This window comes from Pinus tabuliformis, chromosome 7 (assembly GCF_031772625.1).
Source record: "Pinus tabuliformis cultivar Carrire ecotype Pingquan chromosome 7, CPIR1, whole genome shotgun sequence".
Lineage (NCBI taxonomy): Eukaryota > Viridiplantae > Streptophyta > Pinopsida > Pinales > Pinaceae > Pinus > Pinus tabuliformis.
The window spans coordinates 576,434,121-576,459,059 of record NC_142293.1 but is presented as its reverse complement, the minus strand read 5'-3'; the positions used below and the strand labels follow the sequence as shown (position 1 = coordinate 576,459,059).

Sequence of the window (24,939 nt, the reverse complement as noted above, 5' to 3'; positions counted from 1 at the left end):
ATGGGCTATCATTGCTCCAAATGGAGAGCTAGTGAGTATAAAAGGGATTTGCAATGGTTTCTCTACTAACAATATCGCTGAGTATAACGCAATGGTTGAACTATTATATCATGCTATTTTGCATGGTATTCGTCGTATAGTCATCATGCTTGACTCACAAATCGTAGTACTAAAACTCACTAATATCTATTCAACGAGAAATCCGCCATCCTTTACATGGTTTTGAGGGTGCGTTTCTGGAAAGACATTTTGATTTTATACAAGATGAACATATTTCTAGAAATTTGAACACATTAGTAGATGCCCCAGATAATTTTGTTTTAGATCGACATTTGCAACAAATGTAAATAACTTTCAATTCACATCACATCATATTGAAAGCATAATAAGAACTAGGAAATATTGTATATATATATATTAGTTTGGTTTTACAAAATGTGTGCCCCGAGACACATATGGCAACATCGCCCATTTAAAAACTACATGCAAAACATCTAGGTAGACAAATCAGTGGTTCTTATGATAAAATGACACCGCACGATCTATCTTGCGTAGTAATCAACCAATACGACTAGGAACTCCGATTGTGTGTCGCTGAAGTCGTAATGGAAGTTGATCGACCACAATCTCATCAATCCCATGTGTCATTCCTTCCATGTGCCACTCCACCTTTGATAGGATCTCAGCTACCTCAATATCTTGTAGCGCATCCCGTCCTACCATAGTGACCTGTACTAGTCCCATTGCCTCCTCATGTGGTTGTCTCTCTGTGCAACGAAGATATTTAGCACCTACTAGTCGAACATGTCCCATATCTGCATGAAAACATCAAATAGTTTAGTCTCGGGAGCATAAAAAAACAAAAAAAATATAATCGTAAAACTTTCAAAAACTTAATGGTCGAAGTATCTTACCTGAAGCATCCCATTTCTCACCCTCAGGAAACTCGAGCTCGGGATCATCACAAAAATCCATCCCTGCGTAAGGATAATCATTAATAATGATGAACTGTCTGCATAGCCACACAAGGAAGGCTGGTGAAAAGTTGATCAATGATGGGCTTGCATGTCGGTTCATATGGTCTATCCACCTCCTCATCTGTGGGGTCCTTGGATCGATGGGATCAAGTACAATCTACTGAGGCTATAGTAATGGTACCAACTCTAGAGAAAAAGAGACTAAGATCGCACCATAGCTAAAGTTCTTCAACTTCCCCTCCTTTTCTCTAGTAAGTTATTCCTTTAAATTGACCAAGACACTCTCATTCCAGTTGAATATTGTTGGCTCTAGACACTCTATCCCATACTGCATGTAGTGTTGAGTTGCCTGCCAATATGGTGATAATGAACACAATCATTCTCAGAGGTAATTAGGTTACATGCTTTATGCTGATATTTCCATCCCTAGTAGGAAGGGCTCGAGGTCTGCAATAGGTAGCGATACAATCTTTCACCGTCTCACCGGCATTTTCTTCCACCTAGAAGAGAGATGGGGGCACCTTTCTTTGACAATCATGTAAGAATGTAAATATCCTCTACCTGTATCTCGAGTAGATTCTCCTCAAACCTGAACGTCTGTGTCTGAATCTCCCATGAACGGACACGGTACTTCAACAACTCTATCTGTTGCCTCATACCGGGAAGCCATAAGAATTTCAATAACCCACAATTTTTGAGTGCCTGGATGGTAGCAGGGTCATTTTCTGCATTCAAGTCTTGTTCCTCATTTTCTCTTTATTTCCAAATGAATGCCATTCTATGCTAATGGGTACTTGAAACATCAACAAGGAATCCATTAGGCTCTTTTCCATGCAAAAAACTTGACAAAATTTGAGGCAAAACTGAAAGAAAACTTAGAGAAATGCACCCAATGCACTCCAGCAGTGTTTACCAGAGCGTTTCACCTCTACCTAGGTGCAACATAGTTTTCAACACAAGGGGGGGTGCGTTGGTCCTAGGGCATTTTTTATGAACTGTAGTGTGTTTTTTATGAACCCTAGGGGCCTCAAAACCTTAAAATTTTTGCATGAAAACACAAAAATGAACCGTGGAAAGATAGAGAAAGGTTTCAGTTCCTACCTAGAAGTGACGACACTCGAAATGGTTCCCTGGATTGGCCACAATCAGCTGCAGAAGATCGAGGGAAAAAGGGCTCCAAATACTCATTGTTGAAGGTAAAATGTGAAATGGTAAAAATGACAAGTCATTTTGAATATTTATGGTCATTTTCTCATTATTTTATTCATTTTTAGTATTTTGACCTAGATATGCTTCATTTTTACTATGAAATAGGTATGTTTAATCCTTCTTGTGGTGTTTTGAGCAGGTCGACAACTATTAACAGGTTTTCATTATGTTTGAACAAGTTACTTTGACCACATAGTACACTTTTATCTCTTTTTTGGGCTCTTTAAACCTATGAAAAAGGAACCCCCTTGGAGTCCTCTTTCATCTCTTTTCAGACTCCCAAAATATGAAAATATTTTCGAGCACTTGTCTTTTTGAACTTGTAAAAGTAAATGAAAATATGTCTACTCAGTATAAGTTTAACCCTTTTCCGGAATGAGATAGACTAGCTACGAAAAAGGAATACCTTAGTCGAACATGGCTAAGAGGTTCTCTTGGGTATTGTTTTCTACCTTTTCGAACCTAAGGGACTACCTACGAAAAGGGACATTTGGAGTTTTCTTTTTCGCCTCTTTTTCAAACTCTCTAAACATGAAAAAGATGTCAAGTTTTACCTTCACTAGACTCATTAAAACATCAAATAGTGATGGACTTGTCGAACATGACGAGGCCAAACCACTCCTTCTTAGGGTTCGTTAAATATACTCGGAGGGATTCATCTGAAGGATGAACTTACAGATCAAGCATATGTTATCCTCCTCAATCTTGTTAAAAAATAAAGAGGTACTGACCAGTATGGTTGGGGAAATTGGGAAAAAAAGAGATTACGTTTTGCTAATGGAAGCGAGTCGCTCTTGAACACGACACTCTTCCACTTCATCTCCGTGGCTGTTGGGTTGGGTAATCTGCTTGTCTTTTGGTTATCATACCATTTTCAGAGCCTCCATTTTGGTTTTGGGTCAATGCTTCCAACTCCATTCAGTGTTGTCAATGTGTTCAAGAGAAGTCATTCAGTTGATCTCCACTACAATACTCTTAAACCTTCATTTCATGTCTGCCTTTCCTGATCCAGTTCCATGTCAACATCATTATGATCATTTTGTCTCAATCATGATACCCGTTTCGTGTCGTTGATGGGGGATACATCAAGGCCCTACTACGACGGGTTGCTTCCAGTCGACATTAACACATCATCTTGGAAGTTGACTTAGAAACACACCTTTGGTACCTTGGTGCTTGCATACATTAATGACAAGTTTCGTCGCTCTCGGCGACAGGTTTACATCAATGGCCTTCAACCGAAAGATTCTGTTTGGTGTTCGACATCAACTGATTCATTCACACCATACGGATTGTACTATAGTACCTTGAGAGGCATTAACATCATTGGTGGTTTCTCTCGCGTCTATTAATGGCTTGCATCATTGACCAGTAATCAGATGATCTCTACCATGTTTGACTCCAGCTCATTGATTCAAATGGTTATACTCGTACATTGGTTGGTCGTGTGAACGAGATATAATACCCTGGATCTAGTTTCATCCATCCAGGCTATGATTTCAGGAGTTATACAAAGATTGCATTGTATGATGACCCTGATCATATAGACAATCATCCAGTCATGGGTCCACTAGTTGCATCTGTGGACATGTCTTTTGATCATTGCACATGTTATGTTAGCTTATGAGTTGAGTATGGGTATGCCTCCCTCAGAAAATAAAGATGTCATGTTGTAAATGTATTGTAACAGATGAAGCTCGCTAGTTGTCCTTAATCTCTAGTTGTCACAAGGTAAAACACTTCAGTCATCAGTCATCATCTCTGACTTTGCACTTTAGGGGCATTCTATTATAAGCCATTTTTTCACATATGATTAGTGAACCTCCTAATGGGATCAATCAATATGCTATTCCCCTTGCACAAAGCCCTAAGCACGTGCCATTCATTTCCCAGAATTTTAGCCCTAAACTGCTTCATCTGAGCCAGTTTGAGGACCAACGTTCCCTGTAAGCCTACTGGGGTGCGTTCACCAACAAGTTGCTCCACTATGGCCTACATTGGTCACCAACAGGTTTCTCCCCTTTGCACCTGTGTTGGTTCTAGAAATATAGGAGAATGATTGAGATTCCGGAAGCTTCCTCTTCTAGGAGTTTCCAAAAGTTATTTCAATTACTTACCTTGGATAAAACATTCGGATCCTATCCTTCCCTACTTTGGATTTTTCACCACTTATCCTTTGATCCTATCCCTCCATCAAAGGTGGATCTCTTACCCTAGATTGGTAGTTGGATAAGAACTCCTAACTTACCCTACTTCTCTATATATTCCCATCCTTCTATGTGGTTGGGGGTTGGCTTTTGGAGAGTAATTATTCCCTTATGATGTTGTAGTTAATGGTCATCATCTCATGCATTTAGGGTGATTGGAGGAGCATATTGTGACAAGGAAAGGACAAGTCAACAAATTATAGGAGCTCTTCTACAAGATCATCTGCTACTTATGGTTGTAATCTCCTTCCATTTATAGCGATGCAAAGAATTCATTGTTTTCCTATATGTGATGTTGTTATCTCACTTATTTCAATACCATGTTGATCTATTAAATGAGGTATTTAGATGATACTGCATAGGTCTCGTAGTTTCTTAGCTTGTGTTATCAAATTGTGCAGGTTCTAATTTTGGCAATTGGAGTTGGAATTAGAGCTTCCAAGCTAAAGAAGAAGCGAAGTGTGCGAAGTATTCTAGGTAGGCCTCACTCCGTCATCTATTTACTTGAAGGAAAAGCATTGTGTTCCTTGTCTCTTTGTTGTTATAAGTTAGCCAACGACCTAGGGGAGATACTTTTGTCCACAATCGTAAATCCTGTATAACAATGTCATTCTGGTTGATCTTCCAAGTTATTTTTGTAATTGAAATTGGGTTGGGCCGCTACCTCTTGCCACCGGTTATGTGGAGCTTGAGGAGATCTAAAGGATGTGAAGGCATTAAGTTGATGGTGTTAACGTTCCCATGTCCTCCTATTTGATATGGCCATCCAACTTTAGGGTTTCTTTCACAACACACTGATTGAGTAACAAGGAGAAGTAATCAGTTCCATTCTCGGAGGTGATAGGGAAGAGTCCTCCTCATGTTGTAGAGAGTAGCCTGGCTTGTAACGTTATCTAGGTGATCAAGGACACAATTTATAACAACATGGGCATCTTGCCATTTCTGTTGGTGGGTGAGGTTCACTGCCTCATAGAGCTTCGAAGTGGAGCTTTTCTTGGGCATCGATGAGCCCCACGACGTACACAACAGAGACGTGAGATTGGACCATTCTGAAATCTTCACAATGCTACAAAAGGAGGGAAAATATGTTGACCTGTTTTAAATAAATTATTTTCAACATTCTTCTGTTTTGTCATAATGTGCTTCATCATTATCGCTTGAAGATCAAATCAGTATGTATGGACGTATAGATATTGCATTCATTATTTTGGATGTTGGAGCATATGTGGATTGTTTTTCATTTTCATCATCTTGATGTGAAGTCAGAATTAAAAAAATACCACTACACGTACAACATCGATTCATAACAAACTACATTCACAATTTTTTTTTAGCTACATATATATACTTATTATACCTGCCGCTAGCAGGATATAACGTATTCAGTTTTTCATTGACTTGCTATTAGTTTTTCTTTGACTAAAAAAATTTAAAATCTATCCAAAGTTTAACATTATGAAATTAAATTTATTATTTTTAAATAAAATTTATTTCTATTTATCTCAAATATGATTAGTTGAAATGTCTCCCCTCTTATTGTGTAATGATGGCAAGAATTGACTTTTGTGTACTCTATTATTAATTACTATGTATTATATCACTAATTACTATGTACAATAAATATAAATAATTTGAAAAATAACATTATATATTAATTACTATGTACCATAAACACAAATGGTTTGTAATTAAATTTAAAAGTTCCGTTTTCTCATTGGTGTAAAGTATTGAATAGACAATTTTTATGAGTTTTAATTTTTAATTTACAAAAAAATAATTTAAAAAATATAAACTTGAAAAATATATGTAAAAATAACATGTGTACAATTTGTACAACTCTCATTATATCAATCTATACTTTAATGACATGACATGTGTACTATAATATGAGCATTATATAAAAAAATTGTCATCATTCAATATTAAATAAATAATTATTAATTTGTTATCATTCTCTTCAATGTCAATTATATATATATATATATATATATGTAACCTTTATCTACCAGAAAAATGTTTAATTATATTAAAAAAATTAATAAAAAAATGTTAAAGAAATATTCATATAACTTATTTTACAGTTTTATTATTGTTTGGAGTACATACAACACATCATGACATTAAAATATTTCATTAAACTAAGCGGTAGGGAACGCTAGCTATGTGGCCTTGTTGAAGCATATGATCAAACGGTTTAAATAAATTATTTTCAGGTAGATAAATATATTTATTGAATTATTTCAGGTGATTTAAATGAATAAATTGATATCTTTTTGTGTGAGTGAGTGACTGAACTCTTAACTAAAAGGAAGTTTAAAGTAACTTGAGAACAATCTCGTTAAAACAATGTAATATACACATAAAAATATAAACCAACATAGATTTATCTTAAATACGAATCTAATATGAACCGAGAGGGATCCAATTTCTTCATGTGTAAATGTTTTTTATGAGTAGACATTTTTTAAATGTTTTTTGTAGTTTTTTTTTTTTTTTTTGACTTAGATGGGAAAAATTTCAACTTTGATGACGAATAAACAACATTCCACATCATACTTGGCTGTAAAATAAGCATCTTAGCTCAATAATTGCAAAAACTATTAAATATATTCACAAATAAAATTCAATTATAGTGAAAACGAAAATCACATCTTTTATCTCCTTAATCCAAAGTCGAGCAATGCACCCTTTATCCTGAAAAGCATTTCGAATTTCATGTGTTCCTTTCTTCGATCACAAAAGGTATTAATTTTCCATATTGTTGCCTATTAAAACTGCCACTCCCACGAACTGATTGTCATCTTCAATTAGGTTATTTTTCGAATTCAATAAGACAGACTATTACCATGATGGTATTTATTTACGTGGGATGTAATTGTTCTTTTATTTCATTTAATATTATTGAAGGTAACTGCATTGAATGAGATCTCTCTATTCGTGCAAGTTTTAAACTTACACTTTGAACACTGTAAAATAAGGGAGAAAACAAACTGTGTGCATGAGAGTATCTTCTCGAATGCTCCATTCGAGAGTATAATTACGAAGGAAATTATGCTTTTCATTTATCTTTAAATTCCACCTTGTAACATATAATGTAATAATAGCTTCAAAAAAAATTCTAGCAATAGTAACCATAGTAGAATAGAAAATGAAATGAAACACATCACATTCAAAGCGAGGACCTTGTGGTGTCAAAGATAATATAAAGTGAGGTGAGCGTGAGCTGTGAAAAAGTTAATACGTGGAGCATAAAAGTCCACTCCAAACTAAACTCCATACTTTATAATAAAAAAATATAGTACCATAAATCTACATGCGTGACGCGTCCCCACCATTGTAGGGAAGAATCCTTTTCCTGCTGTAAAAGAAATATGGAAATTTACAGTAGATAGATGTAGACTCTGGAGTGAAAAAGAATGATACAATCACTAAACACTAAGTGTGATGAGCTCTAGATTTCTTGATCAAATCAAAGCTCTCACAATGATTTTGTCTTTCATATATCGTAATTTCTTGCATCGATTCGCATAATTTTCCAAGATAACCACTCACTATAGTATGAATGCAAGTTTGATTTCTTGATGACTGTTTTAAAGATTTTGGAGTTATATATGATAAGATCATCTTATTAATGGCACTTTATCTAGCGAAGGATACTCTCCAAAAACATATGAAGCTAAAAAAGAGTGTTGCTCCTCCTAGGGTATATCCGATCGCCTTTTTCAATGGGGCATCACAAAACCAAATTTGTGGTTGTAGCATATGGCTGGGTATATGATCCGGACTTAAACAGGAACGCAACAAATTACAGAGATAACCATATACACAAAGATGCAGCGGAAATAATACTTCATTCCATTAATGGAAAATACTGAAATATGCTTACAACCAGAAATGGAAATAAACCAGCTAGGGCGATGGTAGCGTATCTCTGAGAAGAGATGTGGTGGCTACATGCCTCTGAACTATTCTAAAACTGTCTTACAATGAGGCTCGAAGGCCTATTTATTATTGAGAAACAATGTAAAACCCTTAACATTCCGAAATCTAACCCTAGAAGATGAAACGCCAAATTGTGGGCCCCATTTGGGTAAATTGGTACATCAATTTCCTGGGGTCGTAACTTTGGCATACGATCTCCGTTTGACGCGTACGATAGCTCGTTAGAAAGATCTATCCGAGTACTACCACTTTGGGAGGCAACATGGGTCCGTGGACCCCCATATTCCCAAAAAAACGTCGTTTAGGGCCTCAAAACGGCTCCGAAAGTTCAGGACCCAAAAAACTGCTAAAAATAGTAAACTGTGCTGCAATTTAGGAAACTGAAAAGACTGAAAGAGACAGTTGTGGGTGTCCAAATGGGATAGGTGGGTGGCCACCAACATCCACATGGATCATTCCTCCCCCCTTAGGAAGCAATGATCCCCATTGCGTTGAGTTCCTCTTTGAGATGAGGAAGCTTCTGCTGAGCTGGGTCTCTGGTGAGCTGTTCTGCAATCTCTGATGTGTCCAGAAATGGTGGGAAGCATGGTCGACGATGGTCCACATTGAACACTCGGTGCAAGCGAAGGAATGGAGGAATGCTGTGCTTGAAAGCATTGTTTCCCGTAGCCTTGGTATTAGTGTAAGGACCATGTCAGAGTGGTCTGAGTTTTTGATGGGTTCTAGTAAGGCGTTCTCTCTGCATATGCAACCAGACTTTGTCACCCACTTGAAGCTTGTGTGGTACCCCTGTGCGTGAGAAGTTGTTCCTGTGTTCTGTCATGACCGTATTCCTTTGCTGCTGCTGCTGCGTAGAGGAACCCTTTGCGGGGGTCATGAATGTAGCAACAATCTTCCCCTTACTTTGGGAGTGGACCAGACAGATGAATTTCCTGGTCTGTGATATGAGCTTGCTGCCTTTCTTGGTAGTGATCAAAGATGTGGCGGTAGGTGGGGCTACCTCCGGTATCCTGTATAATGAATTATTCAAAGAAATAATGACAGCACGAGGCCTTGACTCATACACAGCATGTCGCCTCCACAAGTATGGTTGACCTAATAATACATCACAAACATCCAGAGTTGTAACATCACACAATACCTCGTCTGTGAAGGGCTTGATGCTGTAGGGAAGGCGGCACTGCTGGCGAACTTTGAGATCTCGTCCTTCATGAAGCCACCCAATACTGTATGGCTGTGGGTGTGGTGTAGTCGGTAGGCCCAACCGCTTCACGACCTCTGCTGAAATGAGGTTCTTTTGGCTGCCACTGTCGACAATGAATTGCAGCGGCGAACCCTTCACCCACATCTGTGAGTGGAAAAGGCGCTCCCCCTCTTCTGGATCTGCAGGTTCATTCTTCTGGATCTTGGCAGTGGCAACAGTGGCGCTGGGATCCACATCAATGATCTGCTTCCCTTTGCCATTCCCCTTGTCGGGTTCTGGCTGAGGGTCGGAACATGCATCTGATCTCGAAGCCTTCAACTCGGCCACCAGCGACTGCTTGGTCCGACACTCACTTGTGTTATGAGTGGGACTCTTGTGGAACTCACACCACTTTCTTGTGTCCCTCTTCGGCTTCGTGGTGTTGTTATTTTCCTGCGGCTTTGACGGGTTGTCTTGGGTCACCTCGCCTTGGCTTTGTCCTTTGGGCTTCGGATTTGCAGATCCAAAGTCTCGCTTTTTTTGTTTGAACTTTTGCTCGATTTTGACAGCGTATCGGTATGCTGTGCCGAGTGAGGGGATGTTCAAGAACCCCATCTCTTCCTGGATGTATCTGTGTAGGCAGCCACGGTATTTGAGTACCAGATGCAGCTCAGAATCTTTGATACCCAACTGTGTGCGAAGGGTATGAAAAATGTTTGTGAACTCTGGTACATCTTGGTCTCGTCCCTGCCGCAGTGTGGTCCATTTGATGTATTTGTCCTCATAGCTTCCGACAGGGTAGTACTGCTCCTTGATGGCATCCCAGAAGTCATTCCAAGTGGGTGCGGCTGAAAATAGTGAGCTTGTACTTTCATCCTTCTGCTCGCAGTAGGTTTCCCACAAGTCCTTGACGTGGGGGGCTGCTTTGAGAAGAGCAAAACCGATCTTTTCCCGACTTGAAAATTCATGAACAGAAAAATACCCATCTAGCAGATTTAACCATTTATCTATGGCATCTGCGTCTATTTGACCCTCGAAGATGGGGATTTCAAAATTAACTTGTACCTTAAACGGCATGGCGTTTCCAGATTCGCTGTTGGAAGCCGATGCGTCGCCTCTGGGTAGCCACTGAAGGATCTGCGCAAAGCTATCCATCATCGCGTTCCTTTGCCGCTTGAGGGCTTCTTCGAGCAAGATTTTGATAGGATCTCCTGCCCCCTCGTCTTTCTTCTCATCCGCCATGGGAGGCCGTCGGGATTTGCGAGGCTGGTCTTGCAAAGGTTCGACCAGTTCAATCCCTAACTCCTTATATCCCGACCTCGTTGGGGACATGCAAAGAAAAACAGAGAAAAAACAGACCGCTCTGATACCACTGATCCGAACTTAAACAGGAACGCAACAAATTACAGAGATAACCATATACACAAAGATGCAGCGGAAATAATACTTCATTCCATTAACGGAAAATACTGAAATATGCTTACAACCAGAAATGGAAATAAACCAGCTAGGGCGATGGTAGCTTATCTCTGAGAAGAGATGTGGTGGCTACATGCCTCTGAACTGTTCTAAAACTGTCTTACAATGAGGCTCGAATGCCTATTTATTATTGAGAAACAATGTAAAACCCTTAACATTTCGAAATCTAACCCTAGAAGATGAAACGCCAAATTGTGGGCCCCGTTTGGGTAAATTGGTACATCAATTTCTTGGGGTCGTAACTTTGGCATACGATCTCCGTTTGATGCGTACGATAGCTCGTTAGAAAGATCTATCCGAGTACTACCACTTTGGGAGGCAACATGGGTTGCTCCAGATTCCCAAAAAAACGTCGTTTAGGGCCTCAAAACGGCTCCGAAAGTTCAGGATCCGAAAAACTGCTAAAAATAGTAAACTGTGCTGCAATTTGGGAAACTGAAAAGACTGAAAGAGACAGTTGTGGGTGTCCAAATGGGATAGGTGGGTGGCCACCAACATCCACCTGGATCAGTATGTCACTTGATTTGCAGTACAGGGCATACTGGAATGCAAGTACAGGGACCAACAACAAGGCTGAGGCAATGGCGCTTTGAGGTATCATTTGGCTTATAAGCTTTTTAAATATCCCAGAGATACATAAATATGGCGACTCCAAGATTATTGTGGATCATGTTAAGGGAAATGCCACCATAAATTAGCCCTCCCTTTTAGGCTGGTTATGGAGAATTCACTACCTCTGGACACAGATAGGGTGTCCTCCTATTAATTACATAGGAAGAGAATATAATCAGACTGTGGATTTGCTCTCAAAGAAGGGTCTTCTGGGTGAAATGGGTAAAGTTCATATGGTCGTTTATATGGAGGCGCAACAATCACACTCTGTGGATTTCACATTCCCTGGATAAGTTCTCACATCAACAATTTTCGATCTATTTTGTTTTTTGATAAAACTATTAATATCATACTTGTATGTGTAGATAATTGGAACTGTGTATATGGATGCTATACTTTTCAGTTTTTTTGATAGTGCTGATGACGATTTAGAAGGAACATACAATTCTATGGATCATATTGCTTAAGCTTCTTTTCTTAAGTAAGCATGATTATATCTGGGTATATGGCAGTTTTGAGGGGATTGACTGTTTCAGGCTATTTGGTAATCTGGAATGATATTGTGTACATTCTGGAAGGCACTTGATGTATATGATCCATCAGTTTTTATTATCTAATATACAACTTTTTCATACTTGAAAATAATATATATATATATAGATATATATATATATATATATAGATATATATATATATATATATAGATATATATATATATATATATAGATATATATATATATATATATATATATATATATATATATATATATACACTTTCAGACTCTGCATATAGTATTGAAATTTGATGTTTTATTTGAAAGCTTAATATTGAGTCCTCTCTGGGTTGAAATCTTACTAATGTGCATTGGCTGTTAGGAAGCTTTCAAACTAAATTTTTGAAGTCATAAAACGTTAACATGAAATATTACTTGCTGTCATGGAACATCTTATAAATGCAATTAAATTATTTGAATGAAACTATCTAAAGGATGTTCAAACTTGATTTATATTAGAGCAACTTCTTGAATTATAATTATTTTAAAGGGCGTTAAAACTTGATTTATTTGTGAGCAATATAATTATAATTTAAGATAAATTATCTTAAAAGATGTTCAAGCTTGATGTAGATTAACAGAGCTTCTATGATCATAATTATTTTAAAGGACGTTATAACTTGATTTAGATGTGAACAATAATGATAATTATTTTAAAAATATTCAAACTTACCCTGATTCTTAAAAATATTCCAAATTAACCTAATTCTGAGCAATCTTAATTATAACATTTTACTTTTAAAGCAAATATCATCATTGTCCATGCAAGCCATAGCCAAAATTCATATCCAAAGTTCGATTTTATTGCGAGGAAAACAAGACAAAAACTAACACAAATTGGTGTATTGGCTTTTTGGGTTTGGCCAATCATTTCCATGTGGAGATCCGTTGTCTTTCGGCATACGTGAAATGAAATAAAACTTTACTTTACAAACCTCCTTTATAGATGTTCATATATCATCTGCCAAACAAAAGAAAACACGACAAAAACTAATACAAAAGTTATTGTAAATAAAATTTTAATATATTTTTAATTTTAATTTTTTTAATATATTTATTAATTAAAATTTTAATAATATATATATATATATATATATATTTGTAAGTTTGGTAGTATTATATTTTTATCAGGTTCAATATATCATCCTAATCAAGTTGGGGAATTGAACCAGTGACTTCACATCAAGGAGTGTCTTAACAGAGCACTCGATCACTATCTATCTAAAACCCCGTGGACAATATATTCTTAATTTATATTTTAATTTTAACTTAAATAAATAAATATATAAGAAAATGTAACTGCTCGTAGAATAATCTCAAAACCCTTGAGTGATAACATTTCTAAAATTTACATGATAATTACTAGTAATAAGCCAATCATATTTGATTTTATAAGTTTTTGAAAAATTATTTACTTTTGATCATTAAAATAGAAAAAATATAAATAAAATTTTATTAAAAAGAAATGATGATATACTATTTTTTATTAAATGAAAATAATAGTTATAAAGAGATTAATATTGATTGATTATATTTTAGGAAGGTAACTAATTATGAAATATATTTATTTATTTTTTGTATTATAAATTTTTAAAAGATTGTCTCGATATGAAAGATTGGACCATGGCTAACCATGGTCTAAAGCCATATTGCGACATATATTGTCTTAATATGAAAATCGACCATGGTCAACCATGGTTCAATGTCGCATGTGTCAATATGAAAATCAATCATGGTCAACCATGGTCGATCATGCTTAACCATGGTCAATAACCATGGCAACATTCTGACAAAGATTATTTCATGTTCCAATTTCTCATTGTGACAACCATGATCGACCATGGTCCAATGTCGCATTGTGACAAATTTTTTCTCAATATGAAAATCAACCATGGTCAACCATGGTCCAACGTCGCATGCTAACAAATATTGCTTGGATGTGAAAATCAATCATGGTCAACCATGGTCAACCATGTCTCAACCATGTCTAACCATGGTCAACCATGGTCAACCATGTTTAACCATGGTCAACCATGTTCCAACGTCGCATTGTGACAAAGATTGTCTCGATATAAAAATCAACCATGGTCAACCACGTCTCAACCATGGCCAAACATGCGTCAACCATGGTCAACCATGGTAGAGCCATGGTCAACCATGGACAACCATGTCTCAACCGTCTTCAACCATGGTTGAGACATGGTTGACCTTGGACAACCATCGTAGACCATGGTTGACCATGTCTCAACCGTAGTCAATATGAAAATCAACCATTGTCAACCATGGTCAACCATGTCTCAACCATGGTCAACCATGTTCCAACGTCACATTGTGACAAAGATTGTCTCAATATGAAAATCAACCATGGTCAATAACCATGGTCACATTGTGACAAAGATTGTCTCTTGGTCGAATGTCACATTGTGACAAGCATAGTCATCCATGGTCAACCATGCTCCAACGTCGCATTGTGAAAAACATTGTCTCAATATGGAAATCAACCATCGTCAAGCATGGTCAATAACCATGGTCACATTTTGACAAAGATTGTCTCTTAGTCCAACGTCACATTGTGACAACCATGTTCCAACGTTGCATTGTGACACAGATTATCTCAATATGGAAATCAACCACGACCATGGTCAATCGCGGTCAACTATGGTCAATAACCATGGTTACATTGTGACAAAGATTATCTCAATATGAAAATCAACCATTTTCCAACGCCACATTTTGAGAAAGGTTGTCTCAATATAAACATCAATCATGGTCAACCATAGTCCAACGTCACATTGTGCCAAATATTTTGTCAATATGAAAATCAACCGTGGTCAACCATGTTTATTTTAGGGTTTATAATATTTATCCCTTGGGTTTTTAGTATTAATCCCTTGGGTTTATAATATTTATCTTAGGGTTTATATACTTTGGGTTTATAATATTAATCCTTTGGGTTTAATATTATTCCCTTGGGTTTATAATACCTTGGGGTTTTAGAATTAATCCCTTGGGTTTATAATATCAATCCCTTGGGTTTATCAATCTAAGGGTTCATATTCCTAGGGTATAATATTATTCATAAGGTTTACAATATTAATCCTAGGGTTTAATATGAAAATTAACCATGGTCAACCATGTCTCAACCATAGTCAATATGAAAATCAACCATGGTTAACCATGTCTCAACCATTGTCAACCATGTTCCAACATTGCATTGTGACAAAGTTTGTCTCAATATGAAAATCAACCATGGTCACATTGTGACAAAGATTGTCTCTTAGTCGAACGTCACATTGTGACAAGCATGGTCATCCATGGTCAACCATGTTCCAACATCGCATTGTGACAAACATTGTCTCAATATGGAAATCAACCATGGTCAATAACCATGGTCACATTATGAAAAATATTGTCTCTTGGTCCAACGTCACATTGTGACAAACATGGTCATCCATCTTCCAACGTCGCATTGTAACAAAGATTGTCTCAATATGAAAATCAACCATGGTCAACCATTGTCCAATGTCTCATTTGAGAAAGGTTGTCTCAATATGAAAATCAATCATGGTTAACCACAGTCTAACATCGCATTGTGCAAAAGATTTTGTTAATATGAAAATCAACCATGGTCAACCATGTTTATTTTAGCATTTATAATATTTATCTTAGGGTTTATATAACTTGGGTTTATAATATTTATCCCTAGGGTTTAATATTATTCCCCTGGACTTTTAGTATTAATCCATTATGTTTATTATTCCCTTAGGTTTATAATAAACCCAACCATCGTCAACCATGCTCCAACATCACATTGTGTCACAGATTGTCTCAATATGTAAATCAACCATGGTCAATCATGGCCAATCAAGTTCACACTGTGACAAAGATTGTCTCTTGGTCCAATGTCACATTGTGACAACCATGGTCCAACGTCCCATTGTGACAAAGGTTGTCTCAATATGAAAATCAACCATGGTCAACCGTGGCCAGCCATTGTCCAATGTTGCCTTGTGCCAAAGGTTGTCTCAATATGAAAATCAATCACGATGAACCATAGTCCAACGCCGAATTGTGACAAAGTTTGTGTCAATATGAAAATCAACCGTGATCAACCATGTTTATTTTAGAGTTTATAATATTTATCTTAAGGTTTATATATCTTGGGTTTATAATATTAATCCCTTGGGTTTTAAGTATTATCCCCTTGGGTTTATTATTCCCTTGGGTTTATAATATTTATTTTAGGGTTTATATACCTAGGATTTATAATATTAATCCCTTGGGTTGATCAAAGGTCAACCATGGTCAACCATGTCTCAACCATGGTCGACCATGTCTCAACCATGGTCAACCATGTTCGAACGCCGCATTGTGACAAAGCTTGTCTCAATATGAAAATAAACCATGGTCAATAACCATTATCACATTGTGACAAAGATTGTCTCTTGGTCCAATGTCACATTGTGACAACCATGGTCATCCATGGTCAACCATGTTCCAATGTTGCACTGTGACAAAGATTATCTCAATATGGAAATCAACCATGGTCAACCATGGTCAATCATGGTCAATAACCATGGTCACATTGTGACAAAGATTGTCTCTTGGTCCAACGTTACATTGTGACTACCATGGTCATCCATGGTCCAACGTTGGATTGTGACAAAGATTGTCTTGATATGAAAATCAACCATGGTTAACCATTGTCCAACGTCACATTTTGAGAAAGGTTGTCTCAATATGAAAATCAACCGTGGTCAGCAATGGTCAAACATGTTTATTTTAGGCTTTATAATATTTATCTTAGGGTTTATATACCTTGGGTTTATAATATTTATCCCTTGGGTTTAATATTATTCCCTTGGGTTTTTAGTATTAATCCATTAGGTTTATACTATTTATCTTAGGGTTTATAATATTAATCCTTTGGGTTTAATATTATTCCCTTGGGTTTATAATACCTTAGGGTTTTCGAATTAACCCCTTGGGTTTATAATATCAATCCCTTTGGTTTATCAACTTAAGGGTTCATATTCATAGGGTATAATATTTTTTTTTTGGACAATAACGGTTAGATTTATTTGGGCGGTAAACAAGCTACCGCGTGCTATTACAATTCTGGAGATTCAGAGACAGAGAACTGGGGAGTTCTTGATGATGCAGAGGATGTTCGCTTCTAAACCGGAGATTTGCTGGTCCAACCGGAGTTTTGAAACGGAGAAGAAAGCTGCGTCGACTTTGACATAAGGTCGCTTGGTATTGGCTGTAGAACGCACAATGCCATCAGACTTCAAACGTAGCTTGAGCTTGCTGTGCCACAGGCCATCGCTGCTAATGATCTTCCTGCGGATCTTAAAATACTGAACCAAAAGGCGTCGTTGGCATAGGGACCTGAATGACCGCGATTTGGGGAGAATGCTTCATCAGCTGGAAGCCCCAACGCAAGATTTGGATAGACTCTCTAATGCTGCTTTCCGGAAGTGATAATCTCTGTTTATGCTGAGCCAAACCTTCAGGGAAGAAAGCGTGGAGAAGATCCAACTGAAATTGGGATGCGCCCTTGAGGTTCCTTAGAGGACTTTTGTGAAGCAGGAACAAACAGAAAACAGAGGTCAATAAATGGAGACTGAAATCAGGCTTGATTTGTCGGATTACTTGAACAGAGGTCCCGAGGAGTAGGGAAGAGGGGGGAATAGGAAGCCCTTGGTTCAAGGAGGATAGGAGGATCGAACAGCAGGAATTTTAGGGAATGAAACAAGAAGATTCTGTTGAGTTAACCACCAAGGATCTCCGAGAACATAGGGCACCAAGATTGGCCTCTGTATCAGCTTGGGAATTGAGATTTCTCAGGATATGGAAGAAGGAGATTTTATTGAATTTGGGCAGCAGTAGTCTGATTTTCCTGATGATGGTGGCTAACTGAACCTGGTGGGAGGTCTTAGGGCGTAGCATGGCCTGGATAATAAGTCTTGAATCTCCAAAGACTGAGAGAGAAAGTATATTTCTTTTAATCGCCAGTGTCAGCCCCTGCCATAATGCTAGAGCCTCCGCTCTGTTGTTGGTTTCAGTTCCCAGACCCCAGTGAAATCTCAGTTCCGGAAAACCTCCAGGACTAATTAGAACTCCACCACTGCCGACAACCCCTGGGTTTCCTTTAGAGGCCCCATCGAAAAATAAACAATGATCTTCCAGGGCCGATCTCCACTTGATGAACTCTTGTTCTTCCAGCCTAATCTCCCAATCGGCATGAACAGAAACAGGGTGAAAGGGCCTTTCCTTCAGATTTGGAACCAATTCTTTGAACCATTTCTCCTCTTCTTTGAGCAGACTCATTTCATTCCTTGATGAAGTATTGTCTTCCATTGTCTCGCCCAGCAAAGCTTTTACTTTTGAGATAACTCTTATTGCAGTGCAACTTTCTTCACGAAAAATTCTGTTGTTCCTTTCCAACCAAAGTTTCCAGCAAATAAATTTAGGGATCCACATCCAGCTGGTTTTAAGAAGATTTTTATTTTTAAGGTAGAAGGGGGATAATCTGGCCCAAGTTTTGAACAGGGCAGGAATATTATTTGGAAGATCAAGGTTAGTTGGCTCTAACAGCAGAACACCCCTCCAGACTTCTTGAGCGAAGGGGCAAAGCAGCAGCAGATGACTGATAGTTTCTTCATCAGACCAACAGAATGGACATCTGGAGGGTCCTTCCATCCCTCTTCTTCTCAAATTGTCTCTGGTAAGAATGCTTTGGTGGGCAGCGGTCCAACAGAAAAAGTCGATTTTTGGGAGAGCTGGGAAATCCCAAATAAATTTCCATTGGGCTGGATTTGGAGGAGCATGAGGGACAGCCATAGTTCTTTTATAACCTTTAGAAAGAGTATAATGGCCAGAGATGGATCCCCAGCCTCTTTTGTCTTTAGCAGTGGCCTTTGAAGGAGATTTACCTTGGAGTATATCTAGAAGTAAAGAAGCTTCCCCCTGCAGCATTATGGGGACCTCCCCCAGATTCCAACCATCCCAGGTTCTATCAGGAGCTTCCTTCCAATTCGAAATATCCCACAATGTGTGCAGATTGCAAGACTGAAGCCAATCTTTGATGTTTGCAAGACCATCCACATGATTCAATGGCTGGTCACCCAAGATCGAATCATCCCAGATTTTGATTTTCCTTCCATTACCAGGGATCCAATAAAGGTGTTGGCTGAATTGCTCCCTAGCAGCATTGCAAAGATTGAATATTGGTGAACCTTTTAGAATTCTTGGAGGCTTATCCAGGCATCTCAAGCGCTGCCCTTGGAAGTATTTCTTCCAAATAACTCTTTTACTCCAGCTAGTGTTTCCAGAGACTAAATTCCACAGAATCTTGGAGCCCAAAGCAAGATTTTGGGCAGCCAAGTTGCGCAGATGAAGGCCTCCTTCCAGAAATGGACGCTTGAGAGTTTCCCAGCTCACTAAATGGATCCTTCTATCATTGTTATTCCCACCTTCCCACAGAAATCTTCTCAACAGACTATCTAGCTTACTGAGAAAGGTTTTTGGGGCTAGGAGAATAGAGTTTTGGAATAGAGGCATACTTATTAGGACCGATTTCAAAAGGATGACTTTCCCTGCATTGTTCAGCCAAGAGGCACCCCAAGCTTGGATTCTATTCTTTATCTTATCAAGCAGAGGTAACCAGTGAGCAACTTTAGGCTTAGATTTGAAGATTGGAATCCCAAGGTATTTAAATGACTCCCAGTTTCGAATTCCATCCATTTTTAAAAGTCTTGTTATGTCAGACAGCTCTTTGGTCGAACAGTTCCAGCCATAGATAGAGCATTTTCGATAATTGATTTTGCTGCCCGAGATCAACCTGTAAATGTCCAGTTCCCTCTTGAAGTGTCTGGCAGAGATCATGCTGGCTCCTCCAAGCAGCAAAGTGTCATCGGCGAATTGGGCATGATTAATGTCTTTCACCTTGTGTGTAGTTCTGAGGCCAGGCAGAGTTTGATTTTGCTGGTTATGATCTAATTGGAAGCTAAGCACCGAGGCCTGGACAACATATAGGAGCGGAGACAAAGGGCATCCCTGTCTCAAGCCCCTGGAAGCTTGGAAGAAGTCAGTAGAACGGCCGTTGACCAAAGGCGCAATCCAAGGCAAGGCAATACAGGCTTTCACCCAATTTATGAAGTTTGTTGAGAAGCCTAGTTTCTTCATCACAGCAAACAGAAATTCATGTCTCACCCTATCGAATGCGTTAGCCAAGTCGAGCTTAATCACCATACCTTTCTCCTTTCTTTGGCAACTAGAGTGAACTGCTTCTTGGACCAGCACAATGTTATCCAAAATCTTTCTTCCTTTTATGAAACCGCCTTGATTTTCAGGGATGATGTCTGGCAAAATGTTTTTCAGCCTGTTGGCTATTATTTTGGACACCAACTTGTAACTGGAATTGCACAAGGATATTGGCCTAAATCTACTGAAATCAATGGCGCCTTTCTCTTTTGGGATCAAGGCGAGAAAGGCTGAGTTGATGCCACCGCCCATCTTTACACAATTCTGGGATTTTCTGACCATCCTCAATAGATCTTTTTTAATTGTTGACCAGCAAGTCAAGAGGAACCTGACAGAGAACCCATCTGGGCCTGGGGCTTTATCAGGTTCCATGTTGTTCAGCACCTCCTCTAGCTCTTCCATACTAATCAGCGCTGTCAGCATGGCGTTGTCCGAATCCTTGACACATTTGGGGATTAAATCGAGCGGATAGAAATGGGGATCAATAGCTGGTTCTTCAGGAGCCGAATAAAGATCTTGATAGAAGGAATATGCAGCTCGCTTGATGCCTTCGAAATCCTTAATCACAGTATTTTGGTAATGAATCTCTGAGACTGATTTGAAGTTTTTTTGGGCTTCCGCTTGCTTATGAAAGAAGCTGGTGTTCTTATCTCCGGATTTCAACCAAAGGTTCCTAGACTTCTGTCGCCAAAATTCTTCCTCCTCCCTGCTAGATCTATGAACCTCTTTTTGGAGCTCGACTTCTTTAAGTAGCAGACTTTGAGAAATAGGACTGTGCTCCATATCTAGCTGATGAGCAACAAGCCTATTTAGATTTCCTTTTCTTTTGGCTGTGGGGGATTGCAGTCTTTTAGCCCAATCTTTAAGATTTCTTTTTAGAACCCTGATTTTCTCTTCCCAGACAAAGAAAGGAGAACCATGGACGGGCCTATTCCAAGATTCGAAGACCACCTCTTGAAAGCCTTCTTGCTGGATCCACAGAGGGCTGAACCGAAATGGGATGGGGCCAAGATTGCAATCAAGGGAAAGCTCGAGAAGAATGGGCTTATGATCAGAGGTGAGATTTGGGAGAATTTTAGAGGATGCCATAAGACCGCAGGTTAGGAAAGAAGAGTGAACAAGGAATCTATCCAACCGGGCAGCAATGTGATTGGGGGCTATTCTTTTATTGGACCAAGTGAATTTACCTGAAGAGGGTTTAATATCCTCCAGGTCCCAGCCCAACATTATGTCTTCAACCCATTCTCTGGCAGGATCCCTGACAATGGAACCTCCCTTTTTCTCATCGAGAGCAAGGGTGACATTCAGGTCCCCTGCAATGATGATATTCTCGGGATTTTGCTCTAAAAGAAATGAATGAAGCGAATTCCAACAGATTTTTTTCTCGCTTGGCAAAACAGGAGCATAAACATTAAACATACTTACTTGCTGACCTGAATCCTTGTGAAGTAGCTGAGTGAAGAGCCAGTGAGGGCTGCTTTTTTCTTGAATAAAGTCATAAATGGCGCTGTTCCAGAAGGTGGCTATTCCACCAGAGGCACCTCTTGCACTAACCGCTCTTCCATGGCCTTTTTTCCAAAAAACTTTACTAGATTGGAGGAGAGAAAGATCCTCCAGCTTTGTCTCCTGGATGAGGAGGATTTCAGGCAAATATATTCTCACTAGATCTTTCAGGGCTTCCTCTTCCAACTTGCTACCTAAACCTCTGCAATTCCAGGAGACGTATTTCATTATTTACTTTTTTGGGGAGATGAGGCTCCTATTGGAGCCTTGTTACTCTTGCGCCCAGATCTGGTGTTTATCATTGATTTGAGAGTTTTTTGGGAGCCTTGGAGGACATCTTTGTAAGTTTCTTCCTCTCTCTGTTTCTTCTTGGATTTCCGCCCTCTAGTCGTCTTGATTGGAGTGACTAATGAGTTGTCAGTTTCAGATTCTCTCTCTTCTGATTCTCCCTCAGAGTCTGAGGCTAGACTAATGTGTTCTTCATTGCCTTCATTGCCCCTCTGACACTCCTCGGGTGAGGGGACTGATGGTTCTGCTTCATTTACATTCCCTTGTTTCTCCTTATTTTCGGTTTCCTCTTGGGTCTCCTTATCGTCCACCTTTTCTCCAGAGGGGGATCCATCTTTAGAAGCAGCAACGGATTTTGGATTGAAGTGAGGCTTCCCCGATGGAGCGGAGATGTTCTGTCCCGGAGGCTTTGGAACAGCCTTTCCCTTTCTGATTTCTTTCCATCCTTCTTCTTCAACTGTGTTCCCTGTTGGAGCTTTTGGGCAGTTTCTCTGGAAGTGTCCATGCTCATGACAGGTTCGGCATTTGAAAGGCAGCTGCTCGTAGTCCAACTTCTGGAAGTGCTGCCATTCTCCAACTTTGAGTTTGATCGCTTCTGGTAGTCCGGCTTCCAAGTCGACTTCCACGCAGATTCTAGCACATGTATATTGGCCCTTGTGATCAGCTTTGTCAATGAATCGACCCAACCCATTACCAATCTTCTGCATAGATTAGTAGCTCCAACAGTGAAGAGGGAGATTGGGTAAACGAACCCAGACCGGCGCCTCCTTGGGGACATCGACGGATGGGTCAAAATCAGAACTCCATTTGTTGAGATACAGTCCCTGATTTCCCATAAAATACGGCCCGTTTCTGAAAACCAGGTCGCGGTCTTCTTTGGTGGTAAATTCAAAGATGAAATAACCTCGTCCAACAACATAACAAATTACATTGTTTTCCAGCTGCGGTCTCCAGTTTCGCTGAATCCAATCATCCGTGGTTTTAGTGGACGGCCATCGGCCCATAAACTGCCCTACCAGGCCTCTGTCAGACAGCGCAAGAGCTATTTTAATAGGTTGATCCTCTGGAAGTGCTATCTCTGGTATTTCGTCGAGCTTTTTTATGAATTTTGGCACCTCAATGTGCTGTGGCTTCTTCCCTTTTTGCGTTAACAGCCTTCAGAAAGCATCTGCGGTGAATAATGGCGGGGAGGGAGCGGACTCCCCACCCCCAGGGCCAGTCATGGCTGCGTCCAAGATCTTTGGCGGCGGCAGACCTTCTCTCGGCTCCGCGGATCAGAGCAGCGCGCGCGAAAATCTAAATTTTTTTTTTTTTTCAACCAGGTTTCTTAGTCCATAGGGTATAATATTATTCATAAGGTTTACACTATTAATCCTAGGGTTTAATACGAAAATCAACCATGGTAAACCATGTTCCAATGTCGCATTGTGTCATAGATTGTCTCAATATGTAAATCAACTAGGTTCAACCATGGTCAATCATGGTCAACCAAGGTCCAACGTCGCAGTGTGACAAAGATTGTCTCAAAATGCAAATCAACCTTGGTCAACCATGACCAGTCACTGTCCAACGTCACATTGTGTCAAAAATTGTCTCAATATGAAAATCAATTATGGTGAACCATAGTCCAATGTCGAATTGTGACAAAGATTGTGTCAATATGAAAGTCAACCGCGGTCAACCATGTTTATTTTAGAGCTTATAATATTAATCTTAGTGTTTATATACCTCTGGTTTATAATATTTATCCCTTGGGTTTAATATTATTCCTTTGAGTTTATAATCCCTTGGGTTTTTAATATTAACCCCTTGGGTTTAATATTATTCCCTTGGGTTTATAATACCTTGGGGTTTTAGAATTAACAATATTTATATTAACAATATCAATTAATAATAATATTAATTAACAATGGCAATAATATTAATTAATAATAATAATCATAATAATCATGATTATATGCCTTCAGCGTATATCAACCACATTTACTAATATGGTTGTGCTAGTAAATACTATCATTCTATCCGTATACATTATCCTCAAAATTAATATGAATAAAAGAAATAATATGAATCATTAAGAAGAAAAAGTAAAATGAGAAAGATTTGGTACACATTAAAATGGAAAAAATCAAGTAACATACTTTGTGATCGCTAAATAAGGCATATTATACCATCGATCTAAAATTGTGCTGCTTACATTTTCAAATATATTTATGATAAGTTAATTACTATTTTATAATTTGCTAACATAAATTTTATAGAAAAACATTATCAATCTTTGAAAAACAAAAAGCAAGTTCATACAAAGCCAAAGTTGTAAGAGAAAAAACAAGTCCATACAAAGTCAAATTTGTAAGAGAAAATGAAGCACGCGGAGCCAAAGAAGTCATCATATATTCTCGGGAAATATTATTCTTCTCTTGCACATTTTATAAATCAACCTTATTTCCTTTATTCATTCTCTCAAGCAATTTTCTTATCAACCTTACCTTACGTCATACATTTGCACCTTTTCTTTATTCATTGTACAATATATAAAATGGAGAAGATGTGAACCAGGTAAGAAATCAATTCAATTAATGTTTAATTTTATTGTTTTAAAAAAATATTATTTTTATTTAATTTAAGTTATGAGGTTTTGGATAGATGGTAATTGGGTGGTATGTTAAGGCACTCATTAATGTGAAGTCACTGGTTCAATTCCTTGCCTCCCAATC

The 24,939-nt window shown here is 38.5% G+C and overlaps 1 protein-coding gene across 1 annotated transcript; it reads right to left on the bottom strand.

The window, feature by feature from the left end:
* Positions 1-558: 558 nt before the first annotated feature.
* On the bottom strand, positions 559-22,162 carry LOC149248733 (uncharacterized). Its single transcript, XM_089450884.1, has 5 exons — positions 20,760-22,162; positions 18,089-20,381; positions 1,567-1,622; positions 915-1,012; positions 559-815 (listed from the first exon to the last, which is right to left on the bottom strand). Exons 1-5 carry the CDS (start codon positions 22,160-22,162, stop codon positions 559-561), a joined length of 4,107 nt encoding a protein of 1,368 aa, XP_089307010.1.
* Positions 22,163-24,939: the final 2,777 nt, after the last annotated feature.

What these genes read in the sequence shown, in the direction of transcription:
- LOC149248733 (XM_089450884.1), bottom strand. Translation starts at nt 22,162, where the DNA reads ATGAAATACGTCTCCTGGAATTGCAGAGGTTTAGGTAGCAAGTTGGAA. An exon ending in CCAGATGGGTTCTCTGTCAG is followed by an intron (nt 20,382 to 20,759) that starts GTTCCTCTTGAC and finishes CGCATTCGATAG; the next exon opens with GGTGAGACATGAATTTCTGT. An exon ending in TGAGAAATGGGATGCTTCAG is followed by an intron (nt 816 to 914) that starts GTAAGATACTTC and finishes GTTTTCATGCAG; the next exon opens with ATATGGGACATGTTCGACTA.